The 27,668-nt window shown below is 36.3% G+C and overlaps 3 protein-coding genes across 3 annotated transcripts in view; 1 reads left to right on the top strand and 2 right to left on the bottom strand.

Moving 5' to 3' along the window:
• The window catches only part of LOC126767871 (A disintegrin and metalloproteinase with thrombospondin motifs 9), a 75,510-nt gene that overhangs the window by 32,085 nt on the left and 15,757 nt on the right, over positions 1–27,668 (bottom strand).
• LOC126767880 (adult-specific cuticular protein ACP-20-like) lies at positions 7,985–8,544 on the bottom strand. Its single transcript, XM_050485580.1, has 2 exons — positions 8,235–8,544; positions 7,985–8,170 (listed from the first exon to the last, which is right to left on the bottom strand). Exons 1-2 carry the CDS (start codon positions 8,542–8,544, stop codon positions 8,019–8,021), a joined length of 462 nt encoding a protein of 153 aa, XP_050341537.1. The 3' UTR covers positions 7,985–8,018.
• On the top strand, positions 9,347–10,081 carry LOC126767879 (adult-specific cuticular protein ACP-20-like). The gene is made up of 2 exons (XM_050485579.1): positions 9,347–9,785; positions 9,850–10,081. The coding sequence occupies exons 1-2, from the start codon at positions 9,476–9,478 to the stop codon at positions 10,017–10,019; spliced, it is 480 nt and encodes a 159-aa protein (XP_050341536.1). The 5' UTR covers positions 9,347–9,475; the 3' UTR covers positions 10,020–10,081.

Raw genomic sequence — 27,668 nt, 5'->3', positions numbered from 1 at the left:
TTACAAAGGCGAAATGAAATTGGTTGCTAAGCGGGGCTGCTCGGATGGCTGCGTTAATTTAACAATAATTTTTATTACGGTACTTGTATAAGAAGGGTTAGACTAATTTGTTAGAGGCTCTTGGCAAGAATTCGTTTAGGGGCAATGGGAAACTAACGGATCCCTTGCAAATTCCTTTTATGAAACAAATTTCTTAATAGTGGGAGAATAAAAATCTGCTGGGTGGAAGGTATTTTAATCAGCTAACAAATAATAAATTTGAACACACACACTTTGTCACACAAATGATAAGTTTGAAGACCTTGCTTAAATGGAAAAAATTCGCTGGCACGTTCGTTGGCATACCGGCCTGTGCCACAGTATCGTCTAATTGACAAATTTTAATTCAAACGAACTTTTTGTCTTTTGAATTTCTGCATACAAAGCCCTGTCACGGAGTCGCAAAGTCATTGACTTCAAGCAAACCATTGCGCATACGCAAATTTCATTCACCTCGCCTCGTTTGTTTGGCGATTGTCGTTGCCTCTTTTCATGTCATTGATTTATGCGTTTGTCAAACTTTTGCGGCTCATTGGCCTGCCATTGCAATTTTTGGGTAAATTATTCTTAGCATATTTTTTCTTATTTCCCGTAAAACATTTACAGACAATATTTGTACATTTATACACATTTCCTTCCGCATGAATTCTTGGCTAAAATTGAATTTCGCGTGAACAAATTCGCAATTGTAGACATTAATACATTTTTCTTCCGACAATATAAAGACTAATACCTCTATTAATATGCAAATGTGAAAGGCCAGAAATATACACTTACGTATGCACATATATCATCTACTAGTGTGTGGAAGCCGCCGTACATGTACATATGTCTTGCTACAATCTTTTGGCTTCTGCTTTCAGCTGTGTTCGCTCTATAGAAGGTTATTCATATGTATTATTTATGTGTATGTGTGGTATCGTTGTATCTATAATGTATTTCAATCACTCAAGTCATGCCGTTTATGCGCACATTATCCCTAATTAAGTGCATAATCGTTGTTAGCCATGTAATTTAGTTTGCCATAACTCGTGGCTGGCTGACTCGTAAAGGCAAGCCAGAGCGAACGCGAAATCAATGTGCCGCACGAAACAAGACCCATTCATATCACAAGCCGTCCGTTGTCCATTATCTCATACCCATTACATTTGATTTTAACTATTTTTTGCTATGCGCCTTTCTTAGTCAGAAACTATTCTTCATTAATATAATAGTCATTCAAAGCGTGGCGGCATTTCCACCCACAACACCGCACCTTCTCCCAGCTCACCTTACTTCAGTACGCAAGTCGTTGGGCTTTGCGTTTCTTGCCAGTACTGGCGCGGCTGTCAATTAGTTTTGCGTCTCCTGTACCCCTTCCCCTTTTTATTGTAATTTCTTATTCATCGCCTGTCACTTTTGTCTTTTTGATATTGTGAATTATTGCTTTTAAATCGCTTTAAGTTTATTCTTATCTCATTTGTCTTACATTTGTTTATGCCAGTTTTTGTTTTCGATTTCTTAATTTTAAGTTTTAATTTGTACATTGTAATGCTTTACTTATACAATGTTATATTAAGCAAGTCTCTGAAAGTCATATTGTATTTAAAATTAATTTTTAACGTATTTAAATCGCTAATGCCCACATCTAGGAATACTTTGGGTTTTCGAAATAAATTCACATTATTTTGATCATTAAGCTATAGCAATGAGGGAAACCTATATTTCGTACACAGAAAGAAAGACAAAATCATTGTAACCATGAAACATAATCGAGACTGTCTGAAAAATGCCTGGCGAAATGTTTACTCTTTTAAAGTTTTCAAATAAGTTTAGTCACATTCAGAAAACGCAGGTATTACGAAATTTTTTTCGTTGAGATCGTTATTATTGTAGATCTGGCAGCATATGCAATTTTCAATTCTTTGAAACAGAAGCCGTGGTGGGAGAAGTTTTATTTGAGAACACCCCTTGAAAATAATTTTAACCTAACCTATGTGAAATCAATGAACTTTTGTATTTTATATTATTTAACACAATTTTACTGTTTACTCACGCATTTATTTAAAAGACTGAGCATCATTACGAGGGTATTCGGATGTACAAACCTGCAATAAAAATTATACATTTATTCAGTTAAAATTGATACAAGATTTGGTAAGAATTGATGGTATATAATAATTATTCGTCCATTAAGTTCGAAACATCATCAAAAACGCATTTTGGGAGAAGCTTGAGACACTAAAAAACAAATTAGCAAAAGTGAGTGCAAAAGATATTTCCTTTTTCTTTTCAATTTTGTTCCGTGGTAATTTACTAAATATAAAAATAATTTCTACTTTACACTGAGTATACCATTCCACCCATCCTTTTGTGGCAATTACTTATGATATGCTCTCTATATGCTTTCGAGCATTAACCGATTGACCTAATTAAAAACCGGTATCTCTATATTACTTTATGAGGTCCCATTCACCAATTTATGGGCTGTCATTAAATGCGTTTTAATTAACACCATAAACAACATGATTTAAATCCATTCGTGAATTATTGCATTTTGCATTGCTTTCGCTTATCTGCTTCGACAGATTTATGTCAATAAAACATTTTATTATTGCAAATGCATATTTCGTATTTTATGCTTCATTCGGCCAAGACCGATTTATTTCGCTTAACTGCGGTCCTCATTAATTGTTCGAACCGATTTCAGTTCACATTTTTTATTGTCTTAAATTGCTAAATGCCAGCTTAATCAGAGTCACGTTTCACTTTATAATCACGAATAAAACTTCCGTAAACAAATGAGAGTAGATTTGCTCTTAAGACGCCTTGTCGCTATAAGGATATATGCATGTGACCCTAAACTAGCACTCACCAGGACCGAGCTTCTCGCTCTCAAGTAGGCTTGTGAAGTTTTTACTCAAGTTGATTGCTTTCTTTGAAGTATTTTCTTGCAGAATTCAGGAAATAATGTATGATATCATAAAAATGTTTCTCATTCCTGAAGAAATTAAATGATTCACAGCAGCATTGCTCTTTACATTTAAGACACATACACACGAAATTATCATGTGGGAGGTGGTGGATCAGGTGCTTATGCATTGCAGGTGCTTACACGAACCTCCGCTTTCATTGGTTGACTTTTGCCTTTTGGCAACAAATCACATTCCACCTACAAAATGCGACCAAAGACATTTTTGCTTTGATTTGTAACAACCCACACACACACATATTTACAAGTCGAGAAGAATTACACATTCATTTTTGTATACAAAAGTTTGTAAATTAAAAGTAAATGTTGGATAATCGAAATCTGGCAAAGGAGCAAACTAAACGACCCTTTTAAACAGACAACTGCTTGTGGCGCTAATTATGCAATTTCAGCACGAAGTTGAGGTGATGCGGCGTAAACATGGTGCTTTTTACATGGTCTCGCAATCAAGTCTCGAAATGCAGCAACTGAGAATGTAATATGTGTGAGATGCCACTCCTTAGTACTCACTTAGTCCAACAATCGATTAACTCATAAAAGATTTGCTCAGATAATTACTGATAATAACAGGTCAATCGAAAAGTTCCTGGCCAAATGTTTTTGGTAAAATTCGTTTTTTTTTATTCAACATAGTTCCCTTCAAGGCTGATGCACTTATTATAGCGACCCTGCAACTTTTCGATACCATTTTTTTAGCGCGAGTTCATCGAGTGCGGTCTTCAAGACTTTGCTTCAACTGTATTAATGTGTCGGAACCTCATAATTTTCCCGAATAATTCGTATTGAATTAGGGAATCTCATTTACCAAAAAAACATAAAAAATATTAACTTCTTAATGTCGCGTTCAACAGTGCGTGTTAAAAGCATACTTATTTGTGGGCACAAGCGTATCGGCTTCAAAAAAATTTATTGCCACCAAATGTTGCACAATAATAAGAAAGCGTGCGTAAAACGAGTTTTGGCGTTCAATTAGCAACGCTTTGGAAAAAAATTCCGTACTATCAAATTAGAGAAGTTGTTATTGTTTTAGCAACAAAAAACGAACTCAAATGTGACGAAATGAATCGAAACTAAATAGGGTGGGTGTGGTGGCTCTTGGTGAGCGTCAATTAAATCGACTACTGGGTGGGAGTGTCAGTTGTAGGTCTCAAGTACCAACAACCAAACAATGTTACACGCCTGTGTACATACGTATGTATATATGACATGTGATACTGCCAAAAATGTATGCGATGCGCCAACAGCGGCGCGCGGCGCGTGCGCAACGGTCAATGCACCCAAGCGTCGAAGCATTACGTATAAAGGCAAAGAAATTCAAATAGCAACGAATAAAAACGTAAAAGAAACACAAATCGTACACATAAAAATGTAGTGGCAACATTTGGGAATTTTTATAAGCTTCGCCACCGTTGCTGTCGCTGTAGTCATCCACGCCCGCCGCCAGCGCCGCAATGGGTTTTTGCGTCAGCGGCAATTTCGGCGGAAACTGAAAGTAATCGAGAGAGATTAGCCAGTTGTGACTGTCATTATTAATTGGACTTGGTGATAGTGGAAATTAAAAACCCAAAAGCGACCAACAACAATTTATGTGAGCTTAGCACTGTTAATTTATGTGGCAGTTAAAATCGTTTATAGGCCGCCTCGGGTGGTGCAAGCTCCAAACTATGCGTGCACAGTTGTGTGGCAGCTCAAATTACACATAAAGCAGGTCATAAATTTTCGAATTAAAGGAATTTAAATTTAATTTTCACAGTCGTTACATGTGCGGCAAGATATTCAGAAATATGTAGCCATTTTTATATATTTGCAGTTATAAATAAGAAGCTTATTAAGTAGCCGTGCGTGAAGGCTGTGAATATGGAATTGGATGGCTGCTGACGGAGTAGAAAAATTTAGTATGTGTGTCATTTGTTTGTATATCGCTTAGAGCTAAAATTGTGGAATGAGGTAAGGTAACTGATTTTTTTGTTTTGTGTAACATTTTATATTATATTTCCCAACGATAGAACCAATTCTAAACATATTTCTGACGAAGCGCGTTTTAGTGGAAAAAGTCTTTTCGTATTTTGTCAATAGATGTCGTTACAGGCGTGTATCTCCAGTGCTACCAACCACATTGTGTCGTATCATATAGTGATTGAGTAGTAGGTGAGATTTTAAGCTTCATTTTACCAAAAAAATTTATATATTAGTATAAATATAAAGAAATCAAATTGAAGTTTGATTAGAAATACGAAATTACTTTTTTGACTACTCAATATACAAATTACACTTTATTATTTTAGATTTTTTAAAGCACTAATCAAAATACGATCTCATGCAGCTGTCCGTTTTTGTTTAAACATTTTCCAATTCAAATTTTATTGGCAACGCGTTGTCATTGCTGCTTGCAAATAAAACCGTAATTTTATATAAAATATTTTATAGTTTATACAACTGCAATAGCGTAATGCAAATGACCTTTGCGTAAAATTAAGTACGATTGAGAAAAAGAATTAAACAAATTTGAAAAATGCATTTGCCAAGCGCTTAAAAGCCGGAGTATTTTAAGATCTTCTACAACCACATACACACAATCACGTACACTTGAACACTCTCCTATAAAAATGAACGCGAACATAACTTTTTCCCACATTTAATACATTTGTGTGCATATATTTAATTATCTTGCTGATTGATGTGGCGCCGCATCGCAATGGCCCCCGCGTCTTGTCACAAGCACGTCTCTCCCCTGACACCGTCTTTATCGCCCCAATTTGTATTGCAACAGACGGAATTTGTATATGGAATTGGCGCCGAGGTCTCGCCTTATGACAAACGACAGTACGCTCGTAATGCTCGCAAGCATGAGTAGCCGAGCACAGCAATTAATAAATTTAATGTATGATCAACGCTGAGAACAAGGAAAGGCTGGCGCGTTGATGTTGTGGCAATTACCAAAATTCTTAAAACCATCTCCTTCGTTGTCTTTCTTTTGCTGCCTTTCCCGCCTTTCTCCGCTGAGGCGCACAGCATGCGATTAACCATTTTAAATACCATCCATCAACGTGTTTAAATGAGCATTTCGTAATCGCTGGCGGAGTGGCGGTGTGCGGCTTTGACGGAAGGCCGCTTATGGCGTTGCCATGTTGTTTGAAGTTGGCGCCGTTGCGGCTGAGTGAATTCGTGGTATGTGAAATGCGATATGCCCATTTAAGAGGTTGTTTTTGGACGATATGTCAAAACGTTTATTTTTTTGGCGAAAAGTAGAAAAAAATATTTAAATGATATTCAAATAAATTTAATGAACTTTGTAAATGAATACATTTGCCATGATTGATTAGCGGTTATGATTTTAACTAATGGGCAATTCATATGAGAAAGACATCCACAAAAGAGATTATTTTACAGATAAGATTGGCTAAAAAGTCGCTTCTTTCGCTGAAAAAGGATACCTGCAGTTTTAGAGCGACTCAAAAATAAGTGAAAATACGAAATGAAAATGTGTAAATTATTATTTTGCTTTAAACCAAAAGCTTACTTATATATTCGTATATGTAAATATTGTTGGCAACTAGTATCTATTCTATTTTCTCATCTGTTATACTTATGTTGTCGCTGTAACCAACGAGACAGAAAATAAAAAATCACTTTCTCGTTGACCAAAGAAAGTCCAAAAAAAAATTATTGTAAAATTAAGGAAATTTAAAAATAAACCAAAAGCAAAAGCAAAACAAAAAAGCTTTGATGATAGTGAGTGTGTAAGAAACCACCTACAGTGAGGCAAAACAAATAAAATACAGAGAAATTTTTCTTCGCCTTCATAAATCTTGGTCGTTTACGATATATATTGTTTTACTAAATCTCTTTATAAACCACAAGTTGTGAATTTTATATATAATTCTCCGTTGAATATCTTGTGAACTTTATTCTTCAAACCATCAGTTCTTTTAAAGAAATATGTGTGTGCGCAATAATGAGTCGCAGGTTACCAAAGCGAATAATTGTTAGTCCAGATCAATAGGCCACATACATATAAAAATCAAACAAATCTTGGTAAACTCATATGAATGCATACAAAAATTTTGCCGGATATGTATACATACATACATACATACATACATAGTATATATCAAATCGTCACTAGTATAATATATGCATCCGCACTTGATTAGAGGAAAAGAGGAAAATAAAAGCGGACAACTGTTGTACTCACGTAAGACATTTCGAGCAGTCTTCTCAGCTGAGATAGAAAACTTGGCACTCATCGCGAGTGGACAGTTTCACGTTTGTCTATACTACGAGTATAAATATCTTGCATACGTTATACATATGTACATATATAGTACGCATTACTCAAAGAGCACTTATAGGTGACTATATATGTACCAAAACTTCTTTCCTTTTTATATACATTCTTGTGTGTGCGTTTGTATCGCGACTAATAGTTTAATACATACATACATGTGTATATAATAATAATAAATGTTTTGGGATTTTAAAGATATCTAAGTATGTGAAGTGCAAAGCGTCTGTCAGCTTTTTTATTTGCCAGGCGACGATTTTTCACACACGTTTTTATTAAATAGAATTTCTTCGCTACAGATTTATTTTCATCCCGACCATAATTTAGTGGTCCCATTCAAGCATAACTAAGCTGTGAAGTGATGTCAGCGAGGTCTTTGGTATTAACAAGCAAATAAGTATACATACTTACGTACATGCACATTTCTTTCAGAGTTTCTTAATGTCGTTGGATGGAAGGTCTTGAAGACTACTTAAGAATTGAGTACAGAGGGATTTCGATTATCTCATTTAGTAGCGAAATTTCATTGTCATATAATTATTACCTTCTTAATGTACCCTGTTTAAATATCACATCAAGAGAAGTGAAATCATGGAAACTAAACATTTTTTGCTTTAAAATCAACATTTATTCTAAGTTCAAAGATATAACAATTATTGGTACTAAAATCTAGCTAAGTGGGTCTGAATTCGTTGGGGCTGTCCTTAATAGATATCAAATATTTCAGAAGTGGCTGTTATAAGCGCCATGGTGATATGCCTGAGGATGGTGGGCATGGCCGATTTTCTTGACAACCGCGTTGAAGCCGTTGTGATCATCGGCGGTGTACTCCACAACGCGTGTGGTGCCATCAGCTTCCTCCAAGGTATATCCTCCTGGAGGTCAGAATAAGGTAGAATAATTTGGCTGAAATATGCATCTATTGTAAAAGCAACTTACCCTTGACATGATCACCATCACGGTGCTCCCATTGGCTCTTATGATCACCGGTATGTGCGTCCTTTACGCCATACTCGAAAGAGTACTTGGGATAATGGTGGGGTTCGTGGTGCTCGTAGTGGTGGTCGTGGTGAGCATAGCCATGTCCAGAATAGTGCAGGGAGTTGTCGTGGCTGCCATAACCATAGTGTCCGTCAGTGTGTTGAAGAACCGAGGCGTAACTGGAGGCATGTCCGTGAGGAATGTATCCTGCGCAAGCGACGCCAAAGAGTGAGGCAGCGGTGAAGGCGATACACGAGAGGATTTGCATTTTCTTAGATTTATTGTATTTAAAACTCGGTTGCTGAACTTTTAGTATTCACTAATTGTGTTTGAGTGCAGTGCTTGACTGATGTCGAATTGCTGTTTCGAGTTGCTATTTATATCCGAGCATTTTCGTAAACTTTAAATAGCACTAAATTGATTATGAAGGCTTCAATCACAAATCGTTTCCCTAAATAGACCATATCAGTCTCTTAATGAGATATGTAAAGTGAAGTTTAATTAAAAAATAAAGCCAAATATTATTAAATATGTTAGAATGGCCTTTTTGACCAAACCAAACTTTCAAATACTTAATTTGAATACAAAAGTTCATAGTTAGTAATTTGATTGTCTTAACGAAAATATTGATATATTGAATATATTTATTTCGTCTACTTTGGTATATTTTCGTCGGGTGCTTTAATAGCCAAACGTGAAACAGTAATAGAACCAACAAAGCGCTCGCAAGTGTTGATCGCTTAATTGAAGTGTGAATGGAATCAGGTACAATATGAAGTTAACTACTTAATATAGCACAAAGGTGTTGAACTAATAATGGTGATGTGTTGTTAGTGGTTACTGTCATAAACTGGGTTGGTCGGTGAGTGGGTCTCTTAGTCACTATTGAACGGCTTGTGCGCTTGGGTGGCTCTGGAATTTGCAAAGCGACCTTGCCAGGAGTAAGTGATTGCCTTCAATTCACCAGTCGAGTGGTGTTATTGGTTAATGGGTTTTTGTGTTTTTTTACATTTTAGCAATTAATAATTTAAAAAACACGCATTAAGAACGCGATTGAAAATACAATTAAGGAAAAGAATTTGGTATAAATAGTTACTGCACTCAGTTGACTTGTATCAGTTAGCCACTGGCTTCAAACAGAGTCACAAATTCGTATAATTTTTTGCCTTTGCGAATCAAATTCAAAACTTAAATTAAAAATGCAAATCCTCTCGTGTATCGCCTTCACCGCTGCCGCACTCGTTGGCGTCGCTTGCGCAGGATACATTCCACACGGACACGCTTCCAGTTACGCCTCGGTTCTTCAGCACACTGACGGACACTATGGTTATGGCAGCCACGACAACTCTCTGCACTATGCTGGACATGGCTATGCTCACCACGACCACCACTACGAGCACCACGAACCCCACCATTATCCCAAGTACTCTTTCGAGTATGGCGTAAAGGACGCACATACCGGTGATCATAAGAGCCAATGGGAGCACCGTGATGGTGATCATGTCAAGGGTAAGTTGCTTTTACAATAGATGCATATTTCAGCCAAATTATTCTACCTTTTTCTGACCTCTAGGAGGATATACTCTGGAGGAAGCCGATGGCACCACACGCGTTGTGGAGTACACCGCCGATGATCACAACGGCTTCAACGCGGTTGTCAAGAAAATCGGCCATGCCCACCATCCTCAGACATATCACCATGGCGGTTATGGCTATGATCATGGTCACGCTGGTAGCTACTAAGCGAACCTTCTAACGAATTAAAACGAACTTATTGGAAATGTTGTTTAATGAAACTGTGTTGTTGCGACCAAAAAATTATGTACTTTGTTGTTTATTATATATGTATGAATATATATAAATTCATGAATAAATTTTGATGTGAATTAAAACTGTTACAATTATTTGGCGCCTAGAGGAGAGGCGGAAGTATTGTGCTTTGAGTTAATAAACAGTTTGAAGGGATGTCTTCGAATATTTGCAAATGATTTCGTTGAGTTAATCATCTTCCTTTCCTCTATTGGTTAAATAAAAAGAACGCATATTTTTGTCACAGTTATGTGTTCTTTTTCGCGTAGTCAGACTCACTGGGAAGTAATAAATTTTGTGCGAAATTCTCACTTTTATTCTGAGGCTATTTTATTTTGTTTTATTTTAGTTTTTCGCTTTGTTCTTTTTACAGGAGGAATTTAGTTTCGTCGCTTTCTAATTTTATATTGCCGATTTGTTATTTTTATTTCATTCTTTGACATTTCGGAACAATAAATTTGTGCCGGTAATCTATAGGTACCCCATGACTAAAGCTACCGACAGCTCAATGTCGCACAGAGCAGAATGGAGACTCAGCTTTGAGGTGAAAATTATTTCCCTTAGTTTTTTGCTTAACAGAATATGATAAATAAAAGTATTACTATTTTCGCATTTATATTGCAATTATTTGCCAATATAAGTTCTATGTGCAACCGCACCGCTAAAAATGTATGCGGATTATTTTTGGCGCATCCGCCTTCCAACGACTAAGCTACACATACTTTGACCGCAAATTGCTTAAATACACATCCATGAAACACATGAAAATAATTTTAGCAGTTCACTAAATTGAAATAAAAGAATTATAATAAAATAAAATATTGAAATTCAAATGCTAAATTTCATAGCGCATCGGTTGTGCGTGTTCATTTGATTAAACAATGCGCGAAAAACTTGCCGTTCAAATTTATTCACATTTGCTGTTACTTAAATTGTTGTACAAGTTAATTCTATTTCGACTCGATTTTTGGAATGGTCTAATGCTAGAAATAGCTGCGAAAATTTACCGTAATTTAAATGAAAATTTGATCATCTTTTGTGGAATAATGCATTGCTACAAAAATATTTTATTTAAAAACAAAAGCGAATATTGCACAAATTACATTTCGTATTCATTCGATTGTTATTGTTTTTTTTTTGTGTATATTGCAATCGTGCTGTATTGCAAGTTGTTCGTTGGCAAGTGGGCGAGAGCGAAAACCCGCATTCTCTAACGAACTCATACACATGTGTTCGCATGTACATATGTATGTATGTGTGTAGTAGATGAGAGTTTCTTTATTTAGAAGAAGCAATTACAATTACAATAACGGTTTATAAATTCTTCAAATATACCGTTAATTTCATTGGAAAGTGAGCTTAATTTGAGCTCAACTCTAGCTGACTATGAGGACAGGAGGATCAGATTGTTATAGAAGATAAGTGTGTATCCTCGAAGAACTAGTTTTATCATTTTTAGATTAAAACTCGACAATATTTTAACAAAAAAACTGAAAAATCTTTCGATGTACAACAGCTTTTTATTCCAAACTTAGTTTAATTTAATTTTATATAATTAAGTTCACTGTTTCCTATATTTTAACATAAATATCCCATTATTGCGGCAATAATTTTTTATTACAACTCACCAATACGGCCAAAAATGTTTAAATCTCGAGTATCCATTTTCCATAGAGCGTTTCGTTTGCTTGCAAATCTTTCAAGCGAAGGCAAAAAATAACAAAAACAAACTTTAAAATTAAACACTTCGCCAACAAATATGTAAGTATAAGCCGTAATATTGGAAAACTAATGAAGAACATCGAACTGTAATTTTATAGGATCATTAAAAGGCCATAAAAGTTGTGAGCGAAAGCTATTCGTTTCATCATGTCTTGTGAGTTTTGCCTCGCCCTGCTTTGCTATAACTTATAGCAGGACAAAGAAGGACAAGCAAAAATACAAATTTATTGCATATTCTCTAATATACATATGTATACTTTTTCTTACTTATCATAAAACATAATCTCAAAAAAATGTGTACAAAACGAATTTCGATTTTGTGAAACCAGATCACTTTGGAGAGTTTTCTACTAAGAAACCACTTAGATTAAGGAGTTTTTACAACTTTCATTTGATTGAGCTAATGAAAAGCCATTTGTAGCTTTCATTTACCTTGGGTACGCATGTAAGGGTCATGATACGATTGCTTTAAGCATCCACTTATTAACAAAAACTAATACTACCTCATAGTCACCTCAAAAAATAATCTGCTGTCACCTTTTCCAAGCAACCGGTACTTTACCAACAACCAGCTGCGCTTAAATTCGTTTCGTTTTGTAAATAATAAATTTTTCAAAAACCATATATTTTACTACAATTAAGTAATTCAAGTTTTTTAAAAAAGCGTAAAAACTTCGCTGAACCATAGAAACAAAATTTATTCGAACACTTTATATCTTTCACTTTTCTTCAAGTGATTATCTCACAGAATTCCACAAGTGGAGCTGACTCAATTCAATTTTCCGAACGCAGGCACGGACGGTACACACGACTTTCATGGAATTAAAAATTCCCAAAACAAATTTTCGCACTGCGAACAAATATTCTCTCAATTATTACACACCACTGATGCCTTCTAAATTGGGCACTTTTAGTTTAATTTAAACTACGAATTGTTACTTTATTTAGATTCTAAGGTAGTTTTCATTCCACACTTCCTGTTGAAATGACTTTGGAAATGTTCGAGTCGCACTTCTTCTGAAATTATCTTCGCAAAACTATTGAAGTCCGGCTTGCATGAATTTATGTGTCTCTATTCGTGATTTATATGGCCTATGCCCGTAAGTTTTCGATCAAATAATTAACTAGATTTGCTACGCGTACAAACTGTGCGAAAATTGTGGTTTTTCCCCGAAATGCCGCGGCGCCGCCGAGCCTGAGAGAAAATCGAAATAAGACTGAAAATTCGCAGATCCGCAAAGTGTGTGGCGAGTGCGAGTTTGGCTGCCCGGCTGCCCAGCTGAGGCATAGCAACGCGCTCGGTCTGCCTGCTGCCTAGGTGGCAAGAGCGTTAGCCAAATTGGCTTGCGCTAGCTGGCGGCGGCAGCCGCTGCGACGCAGAGCGTTTTAGTACCGCCAGAGGCCTCAGTTAGAGTCTTTGGACCGCTACGAAGTAAAAAACAAATAATGTGTATACGAATATGCACACTTTATACATATAAACCAGGGTGTGTATGACTACTTGTGTATATGTAAATGTGTACAGGGCAGCATAAGCATTGGTACGTACGTATGCTATAGCAAATAGTTGCTTAGCTGTGTGTGCACACCGAAGGAGTCTGCAGTTTATGCACACCCAAGGAGCTCACTGACCGACCGACCCACTGCCGGCACGTTCGTGCAATTGTAAACAAACATGCTGCCGGCGTTTGGCAACACTGAAGCTGCGCGCCACGCAAGTGATGGGGCGTATACGTGATATACACAAGATGTTCCGATATACATACATAGCGCTATATTCATGTGCATATGTAATATACATATGTATGTACATTGCGAGATGAGTGGGTGGCAGGGGTTGTAGCGTACAAATCTGCCGCCCGCTACTGCTGCCGAATTGTTATTTAATTTATATTTTTGGCAATTTTCGGGTTTTATTTTTATTTCACTTAACAACAGCAACAAAACCGCCGCCATTGTATTATGAAATTTTCAAAAGCCAAAAAATAGTAAAAAAAAGCGAATTTCGCGGTGTATGTAAGGTCTGTGTGCTTTCGAATTGAGTAGCGTTTGTGTGTGTATTTTTAAATTGTGGCGCGTGTGCGCGATATACAAGTACATGTGTGCAGACAACGACAACAACAACAACAAATAAATAAATCAAATAATGTTTTTTTAACAAAAATCAGAAAATAATACCGAAATCATAAAAGAAAGTGAATCAATTTAATTAAATTATATTAAATAAATTATGGGCAAACTATTTTGCCTAAAAGGCCACATCCACTGGATTAGATGTAATTTTAGCCCTTTCTTTTCTCACAAGAATGCCGCATTTATGCTGCACTATGCTCGGGCTGTCAAGGTTGTATGTTCTTTTCTCACAATGTTGCCTTCTAACCAGGCAAAGGTGCAACATTTCCTACCCTCTCAAAACGCCCCTTGAATTTACTTTGTGCAAAAGCTTGATCTACATACATTATATACTTTGAAACTTTTAGAAACCATAAATATTTCTAAAATATTTAAATCAAGCTTTTGCACAAAGTAAAATATTGGAAATTGCAAATGAGTTGATGGATTCATCCTTCTCATCATTAGAGAATGAAATAAGGATGTTAGTTGTTGAAAGAGATTCCCTACCCAGGGTGAAAGGATTCGTAGAAGACGTTGTCAACGCTTACTCAGACTCAGGCGTAAAAAAAACAATATCAAAACAAACCGTATCACATATAGTATAACAGATATGAGGCTGGTGCCTCCAAAATGGGGTTCAAGTCCCACTGAGCCCTATGTGCTTATCGGAAAGTCTGTATTATGTCTTAATAAAATTAAATGAGTGTGTTTCGCTTGTCATAATGCGATGTGTCACCAACAATGGATCACATCAGATCCTACATCTCCTAGCATGTTAATTTTCGGCTGCCAACTAGTAACTTATCGAGACTCGACGTTGTGTTGAGGCAAAAAAAGTCAGATTCGGAAAACAATTGGGGATATGTTCAGGTTGTGGCTAGAAGTCAAATCAAATTTATTAGCTCAAGTTGATTTTACTAGTTACTGCTGGCTACCTTAACATACAATATTGTATTAAAATAGTTTTCATTCAGAGATATTTTTGAAAGACATTCTTGGAAAAATTTCCTTTTAAAATAACTCACATTCTAACCCAGAAACTGCGACCCAAATTCTGAATGTTGGAAGCTCCACAAAAATAGGCAAGATCTATAGCAATATTTGTAATTTAACCTTCTAATCGAAAATTATTTACACAATTTCGAAGGGGCAAGTATACGCGCTAACAGCAGCAATAATATTGTGCAAATTCGCACAGCCAAATCACTTCATGGCAACAACAAGTAGTGCCGAGTGGAAAGTTTGTCGATGGCAATAAGTGTACTTGAAGTGGCGGGTCTGAAATATGTATGTACATATGTACACAAACATATGTGACAACCCGATTGCGTACAACAACAAAGTCGTAATGAAAATTATTAAATTCCAAGTTGGTGCTTTTGTTTCATTTAAAATTGGCTTTGTCATTGTTTAAAATATTCCATTTATTTATAGTTGTAGTCGCTATATTTATGCTAGAGCTTGTCATTTCGCATACCAGACAGCGAACTGCGAACGACGTGCCGCTGACATAAGCACGCACAAAAACAGGCATTGCTACACTTGGCGAAAAAATTTTGCTCATAATACATTGTTGTTATAGTTGTTATTAATATTTATACTAATGCTTTGCATTCTCGTTTCCAAGATATTTCAGAAGAAAGAAATTATTAAATCCATTTGCTTTATAAAATTTATGGAATTATTATTTGTAAGACGAAAACGACGTCACATCTTTAGTTTCATTGGAATCACATGCTTGCAAATCAAGTCTCAGCCCATTAGTATAAACTTAGAAGCCTGAGAGCTTTTAGAAATTTCATGTTACTGAAAATGAACAGTTAGTATAGATGGAATGTGGAAAAGCATTTGCAGATTGCTGCGAATCAACTATTTGACACGCGAATGTTCGCTGATCGTTCACAACGTTGTTGCTACGAATGTTGCCATTGTTAGATGCCGCTGCTGTTGACAGCAGCTCAGCTGCTCAAAGTACGGCCGTTGGTGCCACATCGCGAATATGAGCGCACAAAGGCTCCAACATCCACCACGACACGCCAGGGTCGCGCCCTTGTTGCGCTGTCTTACAACTGTATACTTTGCAACTGCGTGAAAATATATTAGTAACGCCTATCTACACCGCTGTGTCACTTCCCTCCAACAACTTTGTTTGTTGTCGAATAAGTCCACTTTTGGGCATTGCTGATGTTCATCGTAGCATGATACGCATGCATTTATATTGTTGTATGCACATCTATGTATGTTGATGCGTTCGCGTTTCATTCGCATCTATTAATATTCGCGAAAAATTTATCGCCTAAATTTATTGCGCTAGTAAATTCGTCCAAAATGGCGCAAAACTGAATTTATGTTAATTCTGCGCTTCGCCTTGCAGCTTTTTTGGAGCGAAACCGATCATTTGACTTTGTTATTGCCCATTTTTTATACCCCGTTTTGTTAAACCCAGTGCTCTTTGTGGCAGTGGAAGGAAGTTGGATTAGCCATAACAAATTGTATGTTATCTGTTTCTAACTTCGTTGGAACATCGCACGCCTGCACGTTCCGGAATAATAGGGCTGAATCTGAAAATGTGAATTATTATTCTTCGTCAATATTAAAATCATTTCAAATATCTAAACGGCTTGTCGACGTAATCCTTGAATAAGACTATGTTTATGGGTATGCTAGAAGTATCAAATTGCGCTTGCGGTCATTGTCGATGTTTTCTGCACTTTCCCAAAAAACCGCTCGCCTAATAAATAACTACTTATCAAGCTGCTCCATCTGAGGCGTATGCTTTCCACGAATAGCTCGTTAGGGGATTCAGCATTAATCAAACGCCGCGCAGTCCCACCCAGTGGCAATTATGTCTGTCTGCATGCGCGCATGAAATGAAAGCACACTGCGCCGCACGTTTAAAAAAAATTGAAAAAGAAGTACATGCATTCCAACGCACTTGTCATCATCAGCATTCTAAAGAATTTCACGAGAATCTTTGATATTAGCTTAACTTTTTTCGCCACATTATTTATGCCGTTATAAAAATTCCACACGCCTTGTCTGCTCGAAACAATGCTACTTTTATCTAATAATAAAATCGTCGCATAATATGAAATAATTCGCAGAGTCACTCAAGCGTTGATTTTTCGATTATTTCCTTTGCTTTTGGACCACCCTAAACTCACTGCAATGACCTTGCGAACGCGTGCGCATGTATATTTTTGTTTGCTTCCTCGAAATCGTGCAATAAATCTTCCTCCGAATACTTCCACAGCTTGCCTCTTATGAACACTTGGCGTTCCCTAGAAATGATTGCTGAGCGCGATGATGAGCTTAGCACACAGAACTCAGCTATTTGCTACAACATGTGTGTTCATGTACATATGCGTAATAATCCGCTCTTGACGTAATGCGGAAGGAGCCCTCGGAGCTTGCTAGTTATTAAACCGCAAACTGGTTCAATGTACTGGGGTACATGCTGTGCGAAATATGCTAATTAAGGCGAGTGTATAAAAAATTTGCAACTTTTCGTTTTCAGCTTCATTCATCTTCCGACTCTTTTTCTAAATCAGCACACATACATACATAAACACGAAAGCACTAATGTTAAAATTTTTCTTATTCTAACGCGTGTTGCTCATCGCTCGCTAACAAAATCACATATACTCTCTTATATACATACATAACTATCTACATATGTGTCTATATATGGAGAAGAAAAGACATATAGAACCAGGTGACAAGGTCGTTTCTTGGCCTACCCAAATTCGTGAAGTGCTAAATTCGCTTCGGAAAAGATGTGCCACTGAAATTAGCATAATTTGCTTGATTATGAGAACACGCCCAAATGAAGCGCTTTTATTGAAAAACTAATTTTGGCGTGCTGATACTCTTAGCCGCTTAGAATATATGTATGTACATTTGTATGGGTTAACAAATAACTGACAATCTCCCAACTTCCAGAGATCTTATGGATTAAGGCATACTAACACACACACCATATGTATCAGCAAATTTCGTCACCTGCCGAGATAACTGACATTAGGGAAGCGATGACCGAACTTCTCCTACAAATAGTCTCTTTCAAAGGCGCATACATGTATCCTGAGAGCCAAACAGCATTGAAATTCTCAGTAAAGGACACAATCGAAACTTTCTTTGACCTTAAAGTGGTTGAACATTTTCATTCACCTATTAAATTACTAAAAATTAAAATTTTAAAATAAATTGTCGAAACTATTTCCGAAGCACACTTTCACGAAGGTCCTCGAAAATAAAAGTTCTCTCCAATAATTGAAATATTAACGCAATATTTATTTTAATGGAAATAGACAATTAATCAGGGTTAGATAAATAGGCAAATGTAGCGATTACCTTGGCGTCCTGCTGAGCACCGTCGGCCACATGCAATTTCTCCGCTGGCGCATAAATTGTAGCGCGACGCTTCAACGGCAACACTTTGAGCACCATAATCACACACACGGTCGCAATTAATTGCGTTCGCTCAAGTTGAATAATTAATAATTTTAATTACAATTATTTAAACACTAATTGAGCGATAATTTGGCAATTGCACGGCAGCTAATGGCGGAGGTCAAAACAAGTTGGACTTGACGCTAGCAAATTTACGGTTTCGCGTGCGTTGAACGAGGGTGGTTGGATGCTTGCGCTAAGTATGATATTCACTTTTATTTTTATTGAATTGTTTTTATTTTTTCTTGCTTGCTTGCTTGGAGGCAGCAGGCGAATTAATTCCCAGCGAAGTTTCCACACATGAAAGCTTAGCCGACCAGCTGGCCAGCCAACACAATGACACTAGAAACGATAAATCTCATTGCGAAAGCGTAAATAGTTGATTGACCGATAGCAAGTTTTCGCTGGCAAAGGCTTATTTATATTTACACATTCGCACGTTTTGCTAACGCTTTTTGTTTCGCTGGGAAACGTGATGAATGATTGCTTTTGGGATATTATGGCTTGCAGCTGATCGATGAACGTGATTGGCGCGCGGCGGCACTTTCAACCAACTTAATAATTCTCCAATGTTGATTTTATTAATTATTTCTTAGCACTTCACCCAAAAAGAAAAGTTACCGTTATATACATATGTATGTATATGATAAAACACGCAACTGATGTTCACCAGTGCAGTGATATGCGAGCGATGGTGATCTATACGCCACAAGCACTGATTGAACAATAGCAAGCAACACTTGACAGCTCTGAATTTGGACAATTATTTATGTCACCGCTGCGTTGAGTTGCTGGATCACTTTGTGAAACGAATTTGACTGATATTGATCGCGCTCGGCGCTGCGACAGTTGTGCGCAAGGACTGCTGGACCGATCAACCACGCACTGGACGACCGTACAAGTTCGCTGGCGGCGCGGAAATAACACTTCAACCGTATTGAAAGCTTGCCTAAGAAGTGTTGAATATATAAATGTTTCAACAACAATACAACAACACTTAGTGTACAAAAAAAAGAAAAGGCATAAATAAGAATAAGATCAATGGGAGCAGCAACAGCTGTGGTAAAGCGGCCAAATGAACCACAGCACACAATTTATACATACATACATACACTGGCACACACATATGCACTAGATGTAGATGCGAGTGTGGCTCAAGCTTTGCCATACAGAACGCTTACTCATGCCGCGTGCATGCGAGCATATGGAGAAGTCATAAAGCGTCTGCTTCGGTGACGTCGACGGCGCAGTCGCCCGTGACGTATTCATGATGATGCGGTAATTAATTGCTGTTAAAAACAAAAATCGTGTTATTATTGTTATTGTATCAAAATTATTATAATTAGTGTTAGCTGCACACAGTTGCATTGCTCTCTCTCCGCCAATACACGTTAGGGTGGTCTCAAAATGCAGCGGGAAACGTTTACATTAGATTCATTAAACCTCTATTTATGTTAGGCTTAGATATCAAAAATAAATGTTGTATCCAAGCAAAGATGATTGAGATTGGACTAAAACGTGCAAGTGATCATTCTCACTATAGTAGTAGCGACATATAGAAAAATCAAGTAAATGTTTAGTTGCTTTAGTTTTCGAAGCGTGTTATAGTCTAAACTTTACGCCTTCGTTCTCGGTGTCAAAATTTGAATTTATTATATTCGGTTAGCTTGTGTGGTTGAAGACTATTTTAGAACCACCTTAATATGCATACTTATGCGCATAGTACAAGCGCTATGTTTCCGCATTGGATTTATTATCAGCGCTTTATCGCCAATCCCAACAGCGACCAAAATTTATTTATAATTATGACAAGTTTTGGGCGCTTCGAATTAATTCGTATTTCCAAGGAAACCATTTTTCAAATGCAATGAGTTATGCATTTTTTTCACGCCTGATTTCATGACCTCATTATTCATGCGAACGAAAGAAAGTAATGGTGTTGCCGATGACAGTCTGTAACTCCTGTTGCCGCGGTGAATGTTGTTGTAGACTGAGCTGGCGCTACAATCTGCATAGAAGCATAGTCGAATGTACAAATATTTATATAAAAAAAAGTGTCGGACCTTTTACTGTAGCATATTCCAGCTATTACTATTGCTGGCTCCTTCATAATATTGTTGCAATGGCTTTTTATATTAGAACAAGACGTGTAAGCGCCTCACATTGACTAGGCATTCGGAGACGAAACTAATTGTTATGTGCATAACCCCATTTGTATTCACTTTTATGTACTTCATGTTAGGAATATGGACAACACGAGCCTATTACCGAGTAATGGTGGACTAATTACGCCGACGTGCCGCAAATGTAGTTAATGAAGCGAATTTGTATTTTGTGCACAATTTGCCTCTAATGCGTGAAACCGCTAAAAAAGTAATTACTTTCATTGGTGGCTACGGTTTGTCAGACCGAATAAAATTGAGCGCTTTAAAATAAAGTCATCTGAGTATACTTATATGTACATAAATATGCCGATTCCAATTTGTAATGTAACAATTTGCTATTGTTGTTGTATGTGCTAATTAAACCAACTATATTCTTGATTAGTTAAGCTGTTTGTTTGCTTCAATTACTCTTGTTTGCTTAGTTTTTTTGAGAGAACATGTTAACGAAGAGCTTCGAGACCCTCAAAATTAAGAATTGATGTGACACCATGTGCTGTCCCCCTATTTTACCATAAGCCTATACACACGCAGCAAAGCGTTTCTTTTATGTTTGCTTCCATCACTTATTAAAATGTTTTTCTTGTGATTTCTCAATTGTTTTCTTTTTTTGCAGCTTCCTCATCGTTCCCGCAAGCGTTTTTAACTGCCTCCCTGATCGCTGATCGCCTGCACTATATCACTCATATTCGTATGTTTGTAGCAATGTGTATGTGTAGATGGCACTCGGTCAATCAGCGAGCCAGTGAAGCGCTCAGCCATGCGTTTTCAATTTCGTAGATCACAGCCATGTTTTCAGCCACATAATCCACTGTCATTGTAAGTGGCCCTATGGCTAATTATGCGAGGGTCTTTTTTTACTTTGAAACTCAGATCTGTTTTTTGTTATTTTTCTTACATATTTTTCTGTTTGTAACCTTGTAAATTAGTTGCAGAAGAAACGCAGCAGCTGCCGGAAACGATCAACCGCTTTGCCCAACGGCGTTTGTAAGTACAATTCATCCAGCCCAACGTCAAAACGCATCACATCAACATAAATTACCAGACATCACATCACAGCGGTCCGGACCGCATGGCGTCGTAACGGATCAGAACGTTGTAGTTTGCAGGCATACACTTACAGATATATAAGCTCTGTTGGTTTGTTTTCAGTCCTTACTTTTTTTGTTCTCTTTTACATATTTTTTGAACTTTTTATGTTTTATTGACCAAACTGGCCACTGATCCTCTTTTTCGCTGTTTTTATTTCCACTTCTTATTTTTATTTTTATTTTTTTCTTTATTTATTTTAGCCTCAGCACCTCTTGGCTCGTTCATTTGCTGTATTTACATTTGACATGAAGCATCGAGCTTTTACATTCGCTGTTTACACACTGCTGCCCTATAAAGCGAAATATGTTCGCTTATTTCCAGTTGAATAATTTTAATTTTTAAAATTAAATTCATTATATTTATGCCCAGATGTTTCTCTTCTTCCGCAGTAAGTGTGCCAATGTTTATTTTGAGCTTACTTCAGGTTTTTCTATGCAGTTTTCTTGACTTTGACAGTCGGTCCACACAAGTCATTTGCTTTTCATACTCCTCAGATTGGGAAATGTGGTGACTAAATACTTCCCTCGCCAGAGCACCTTGGATCAATGGATCTATTCATTTAATTTAAATAACTTTGACGAATGAACGAAATCCCTGCTATGCGCAAGGGGCCTTATATGTATATACATTTAACATTTTCGTAAGATGCGGAGAAGTGACAAAATCGACTTTTTCTCTAAGATGTGACATGGTGATATGATGTGATAATTTATATGTACTTGTCTACATACTATAGTGCATTCTTGAGATGTTAATAAATAGTGTCAAAACCTACTCAATTTCTATTAGTTTATCCTCTGAACACCTAAGGAAGTGTATGAGTGCGTAATTTTACCCACGCCTTGAAGAGACATGATGTGAAGTCATGTGATAACATGAATGCGATGTTGCAAAGTCGCTCACATAGTTGCAAGATATCATTATGGGCACTCATTTAATGTGGCACTTACATATATAAAAAATTGGCAAAGTGGCAATATGGCAACTTGGGTTAAATGAGCGCTCGCAATTGCAATGATGAAGTTGTTTTTTCATTTATTCGTAATCGGTTTTTCTACAAATATTTAATCAGTTCATTTTCAAATAATACAATATACATTTTCCATTATGCAGCGAGAAGCCAAACGCTGACTGCCATGGACTTTGTCTAGTTGTAACTTTGTCGCAAAATATATTGTACGCTTGCGATATTGCCATTTTGCGCAGTTTGCTATAAATGCCACAAGTTTGCGACAATAAATGAGTGCCAGTAATATTTTATTATAATTAAAAGCATATATAAATTGAAGATCCCAAACATTTCTTTATGGAAATATGATATAGAGATAATAAATAATTGAAACAAGAAATACAGATGTAAGTCAGCTATTGTGCCGTGCCATTTGCGAAACGTGCACATTTCATCGTAGAATTTGCAACCATTTCTCGAATTCCCACGATTTGACCAATATATGTACTTAATGCCTTCGTTTCGTTCAAATTTTTATTGAAACCACTGTTATTTATAAAATCACTTGTTTATTTTATTACCATTATTTCATCTTTGTTGCTATTGCTGGTTTTCGCTTACGCCGCGAGGCCTTACTCAACAGCAACAGAAATAGGTAAATCTTAAGTACACACGCTGACATGAAGTGCTGAGCGGTGTTGATCGCAATTTAAGTTGTCGTAGACGTGTGGTTTCGATGAGTGACCAGTAATCGAAGAAACAAAGGTTCGCCATATTCTTGCATAAATTTTTGGCATTTGTTACGAAGAAGGAGGAGTCGTGCAAACAAACTCCTAACAGGAGAATCTTCACCTTATATACATAGTTCGCATATGCGTCTATTAAAACTTTATGTGGTGTTAAATAGTGAACGGAAAGAAAGGTTATGCAATAAATCGGTGCTATGTACATGGGAAAAGAAGCAATTAAGCAAATTCAGAAAAAGGTGAAGGTGGAGTAGATGGATTGGAAGAGCTTTTCTTGCAACGTCATTGTCGCTGATTCTGTAGAGAAACTGGTTTTACAGCTATTTGGAATTTGACCCAATTTCTGTCACACGAGTTGAAGTATATTTTTTCAAATTTCTTGACAAGCAATTAAGGAATACGTTGAGCTACAGTACTTACAGTGTGTACGAAAATGTGGGTACAATGAACGTATAACGAGATGTAAGCACAAACCTGCAAGAAAAGAGGAGATATGAGTAATATAATATGTAGATACATAAAGATAAAATAAAAACAAAGATAACATAAACTAAATATTCGCTCACTCCAAAATAATGCTTGACCTTGCTTTTCGCATAGTTCATTTCCATACAACTTAGAATTATACAAGTATTTATAGATCGAAAAGTCATATATACTCGGACTCGTACGATTTTGGCGTGTGTAAGCATTTGTTTATATAAATTACTTGAATTCCACTGATTTGTTTATAAATTAAACTAATCATGCAATAATTTGGAATTCCTCTAGAAATGTTTGTTTTGTTTTGGCTGTTCTGTTCTTTTTTCACTTTTTCGACACACTTTCATTTTGGACTTTATTCAACCATAAATTAACCGTTAAGTACCTGCCTAGTACTATACTTTTCAGCGGCCGCCCTCTTAGTTTGCCTGGCAACTTGTGTGTACCTCATTTTCTACTCTTTCCACTTATACACCTGAATGTATGTGCTATTGAGGTATTCTTTTATTCACCACACCACTTGCCGAAATATTTTAAATCGCAAAGTATTGAGTGACTCATGCACTCTCGCATACCAGCGACTTAATTTATAGCTTAATATACAAACATATATGTATGTATGTATATAAATTAGCGATATGTAAATAAATAATAAAGATCATAATTAGATCCAACTGAAATGAAACGTTGCAAATTTATCTTTTTAATCGATTGAGTTGAACAATTGAGGCAAGTTTTGTAGTTCATGTTCAAACATTTTAACTAACTAAAAACTTTTACGAATTATCAAAAATTATTAAAAATCACATTGAATTCCGCACCTTCAAATATGCTCTCTGAGACAGATGATTAAATGAATGAGAGATGGATCTATTGTTCTACAAGTATGAGGAACAACAAGACAACAAAGACGCTTTCTTACAAGTACCAAGTGAGGAGAATCTAGCCTTTAAAAAGAAAGGCAACTGTTTAAAATATGAAATATTGTGTATTTTACTGGCCATCGCTAGGCACCTTCTAAATTGTATTAGTACTTAAAGATTGTAGGGTGATATCTTCAAGATTAGTTGCTAAAAAACAATAATTTATGAGCGAAATGTTGTTAATGGAACGTCAAGACTAAGTTCAATACAGGGTTACTAGTAAAATTTTAATATGATTATACATGCGTGCGTAGTTGGCAATGCATTTCGCACTTGTCAATGTGAAATCTTAAGACTGATAATGACCCACATTTATTAGCATCTAATGCCCAAAGATTTATTGCGAATATTTAAGTGCAGACGAATGAAAAATACGAAAACAACAATAACCATAAACCATGCAACAATTATACCAATAACTACACATTGTTGCGGATCAGTATAACAAGGGGCGGCGAGTGTCTGCTCTTATGTAGGCAGCAAAGGAAAGATACAAAAACAACAACTGATACCCACACACGCGAACGATTTACTATATTGAACTGGTATTTATTTGTAATTACACACTATGATAAACATCTATTAGCGCTAAGGCGAGAGAGGGTAAGGTGAGAAGCTGGACAAGTGTGTGGCCACTTGAAAGAGCTGGTTAATAATTGTCAATAATTTACAAGCAAAACGAAAAATGCAAATAATTTTTAATTTTAGATTATTTAATTGGACGCGAAAAAGTATATTAGTGTGGATAATACGCGTAGGAAACCCAAACAAAATAAAAAATATTTATTAAATGGTAACACATGCTCAAACATACTTTGTAGGTAGATAGGTAAATATGCCTTTTGAAGTAATCCAACTGATTTAATGGATTATACAATCACAAGGGATTTGACTGAGAATAACTAGTAAAGTAAAACCGTTAAGTCGACTAAGCTTACAATGTAATATATACTTTAACAACTTAAAACGATGCGGCAACTTTAGGTACATCATGCTACCCTGGCAATAATCGAAGAGGCAGTTCTTCTATTACTACACACAGTTCACAGGACTTGGGAAACCTACTTTATCATAAAGTTTTACAATTTCGATTTGCTTATAGTAACTTAAAATATTCATCTCGGCTTAACTAAGCAACAGTGCATCGATGAGTTTACTTCAATTTGTAGTGATGATGTATGTAGTACGGTGAATTCGAAACTATTGATGTCGTGTTAAATATTTAAAAATTCGCTAGCGGCGCTTTGAAATACTTTTATGACAATTTTTTATGAATCGTGGATTTACGCGTATGAACTTGAAAATAAACAGCAGTCGCTTGCGTCGGTGTTTACAGATGAGCCGAGTCCAAATCGCTTCCAAGCGTGGTTTTTTGAGAAATATATTATAACAACAACAATTTGCAAATTGTCTTTAAATAAATCGGCAAAACTAACAGCTGAAAACAGTACAGTCTTCACCACGACAATAAAAGCTCTCATACATCGAGTGAAACAACTGCATTTATGAGCACAAAAAACATCGATTTAATGAGTCATCCACCGTACAGTCCTGAATTGGCACCAAATAACTTCTTTTTAAAGGGTCTCCGACGTTGCCTTCTGTGTTCTACAAACTCTGTGGCATGTGTTCAGGTTATAAAAATGGTTAGCAAAAAATAGTGCATGGATGAGTGATAGAGAAATCAACTTAAGTATCGAGTACTCTGCCAGACTTATAGACATGCCTTTGGCGCGATTATTACGTTTGTTTGTTTTGTTTCCGACAGCGTGCAAATCTTCTTTTTAATTGCAATTAGCTGCGGTTCGAAAGTGAAAAGCAGCGCAAATGTTTATGCCAAAGATAAGTTGTTCATATACAATGTTTATGCAATGGAAGCCGCTCGCAACTCAACGCGCAGTGAGCGCACAGTTGCGGTGGATGCCACTTCAAAGGTAAATACCAAAAGCAAGGCAAAATAAATAAACATTAACTATTCCCGCATCTGTAAGTGCCTATATAGGGTATGTATATACATATATATAGAATTTTTCATATAATATTTTGTTTATTTATATGCATGTTTGTGTGTTTTAGAGATATGTGCTTCTATACTGTTCTTAGACATATATAAAAAGCTAAATTATTTTTTGCACTAAACAATTCACTTAAGAACACATACCTCTATAGAACACCTTAAAGGCTGCAAATATTACTAAACATTATTATTAAGAAGAAGAAATACTACAATCGTATGTACTTTAAATGAGCAAATTTTTCAGAATATAAGCTATGAAACGATATAGCAGTACCAACTAATGCTATTTTTTATACTTAAACCAAATTTTTAAGAGCACTTGCTTTGAACTAAATTTGAATATTGAACAAGTTTTATATTAAACAATTAATTATTGCTCTCTAGGAAAAAGGCTTGCGAAAGACAGCACCGAGGCAGTTAAATCCATATAATTCTAATAGAAGAATGCCACTTTCATAGTTAATCGAATATATCACATATCTTTATTGTTTACCTTTTTGTACCTTTTTCAATTCAAATCGAAATCGAATTGCCGTGGGTGATGAAGGCCTGAACTAAGTTTTTTTTTTAAATAAACAAAATTAACTCATTACTATGAAGATCAATAGGCGCGTGGAAATTTATTGGAGGCGTCAGCCATCACTCAAAGTGCCAGTCTATAGAATATTCTCTGATATTTCGCAAACAAAAAAACAAAAATTAACTTTTTTGACAATAGTTTCAGCAGAAAAATTGTACAGATGTGGTATTTTTTAGAAAATGTGCGTGCGTTCGCTTGACTTGGGGTGAAGGACCGCTAATGTAAGAAATATGCACACCGTAATAAAGTAAAAATTTTGGGATTAAATAGGGTCCTGTGTAGGTCCTGTGTAGGTTCAGGAAAATGGAAATACTATTTTGACAAGAAACTGTGGTGATGTGT

The sequence above is a fragment of the Bactrocera neohumeralis genome, chromosome 2 (assembly GCF_024586455.1).
Source record: "Bactrocera neohumeralis isolate Rockhampton chromosome 2, APGP_CSIRO_Bneo_wtdbg2-racon-allhic-juicebox.fasta_v2, whole genome shotgun sequence".
NCBI classification, from domain to species: domain Eukaryota; kingdom Metazoa; phylum Arthropoda; class Insecta; order Diptera; family Tephritidae; genus Bactrocera; species Bactrocera neohumeralis.
This window is presented reverse-complemented; position numbering and strand designations above follow the sequence as displayed.

Coding starts and splice junctions, on each gene's coding strand:
- LOC126767880 (XM_050485580.1), bottom strand. CDS start 8,544: ATGCAAATCCTCTCGTGTATCGCCTTCACCGCTGCCTCACTCTTTGGC. Junction 8,171..8,234: donor TGATGGTGATCATGTCAAGG/GTAAGTTGCTTT, acceptor TCTGACCTCCAG/GAGGATATACCTTGGAGGAA.
- LOC126767879 (XM_050485579.1), top strand. CDS start 9,476: ATGCAAATCCTCTCGTGTATCGCCTTCACCGCTGCCGCACTCGTTGGC. Junction 9,786..9,849: donor TGATGGTGATCATGTCAAGG/GTAAGTTGCTTT, acceptor TCTGACCTCTAG/GAGGATATACTCTGGAGGAA.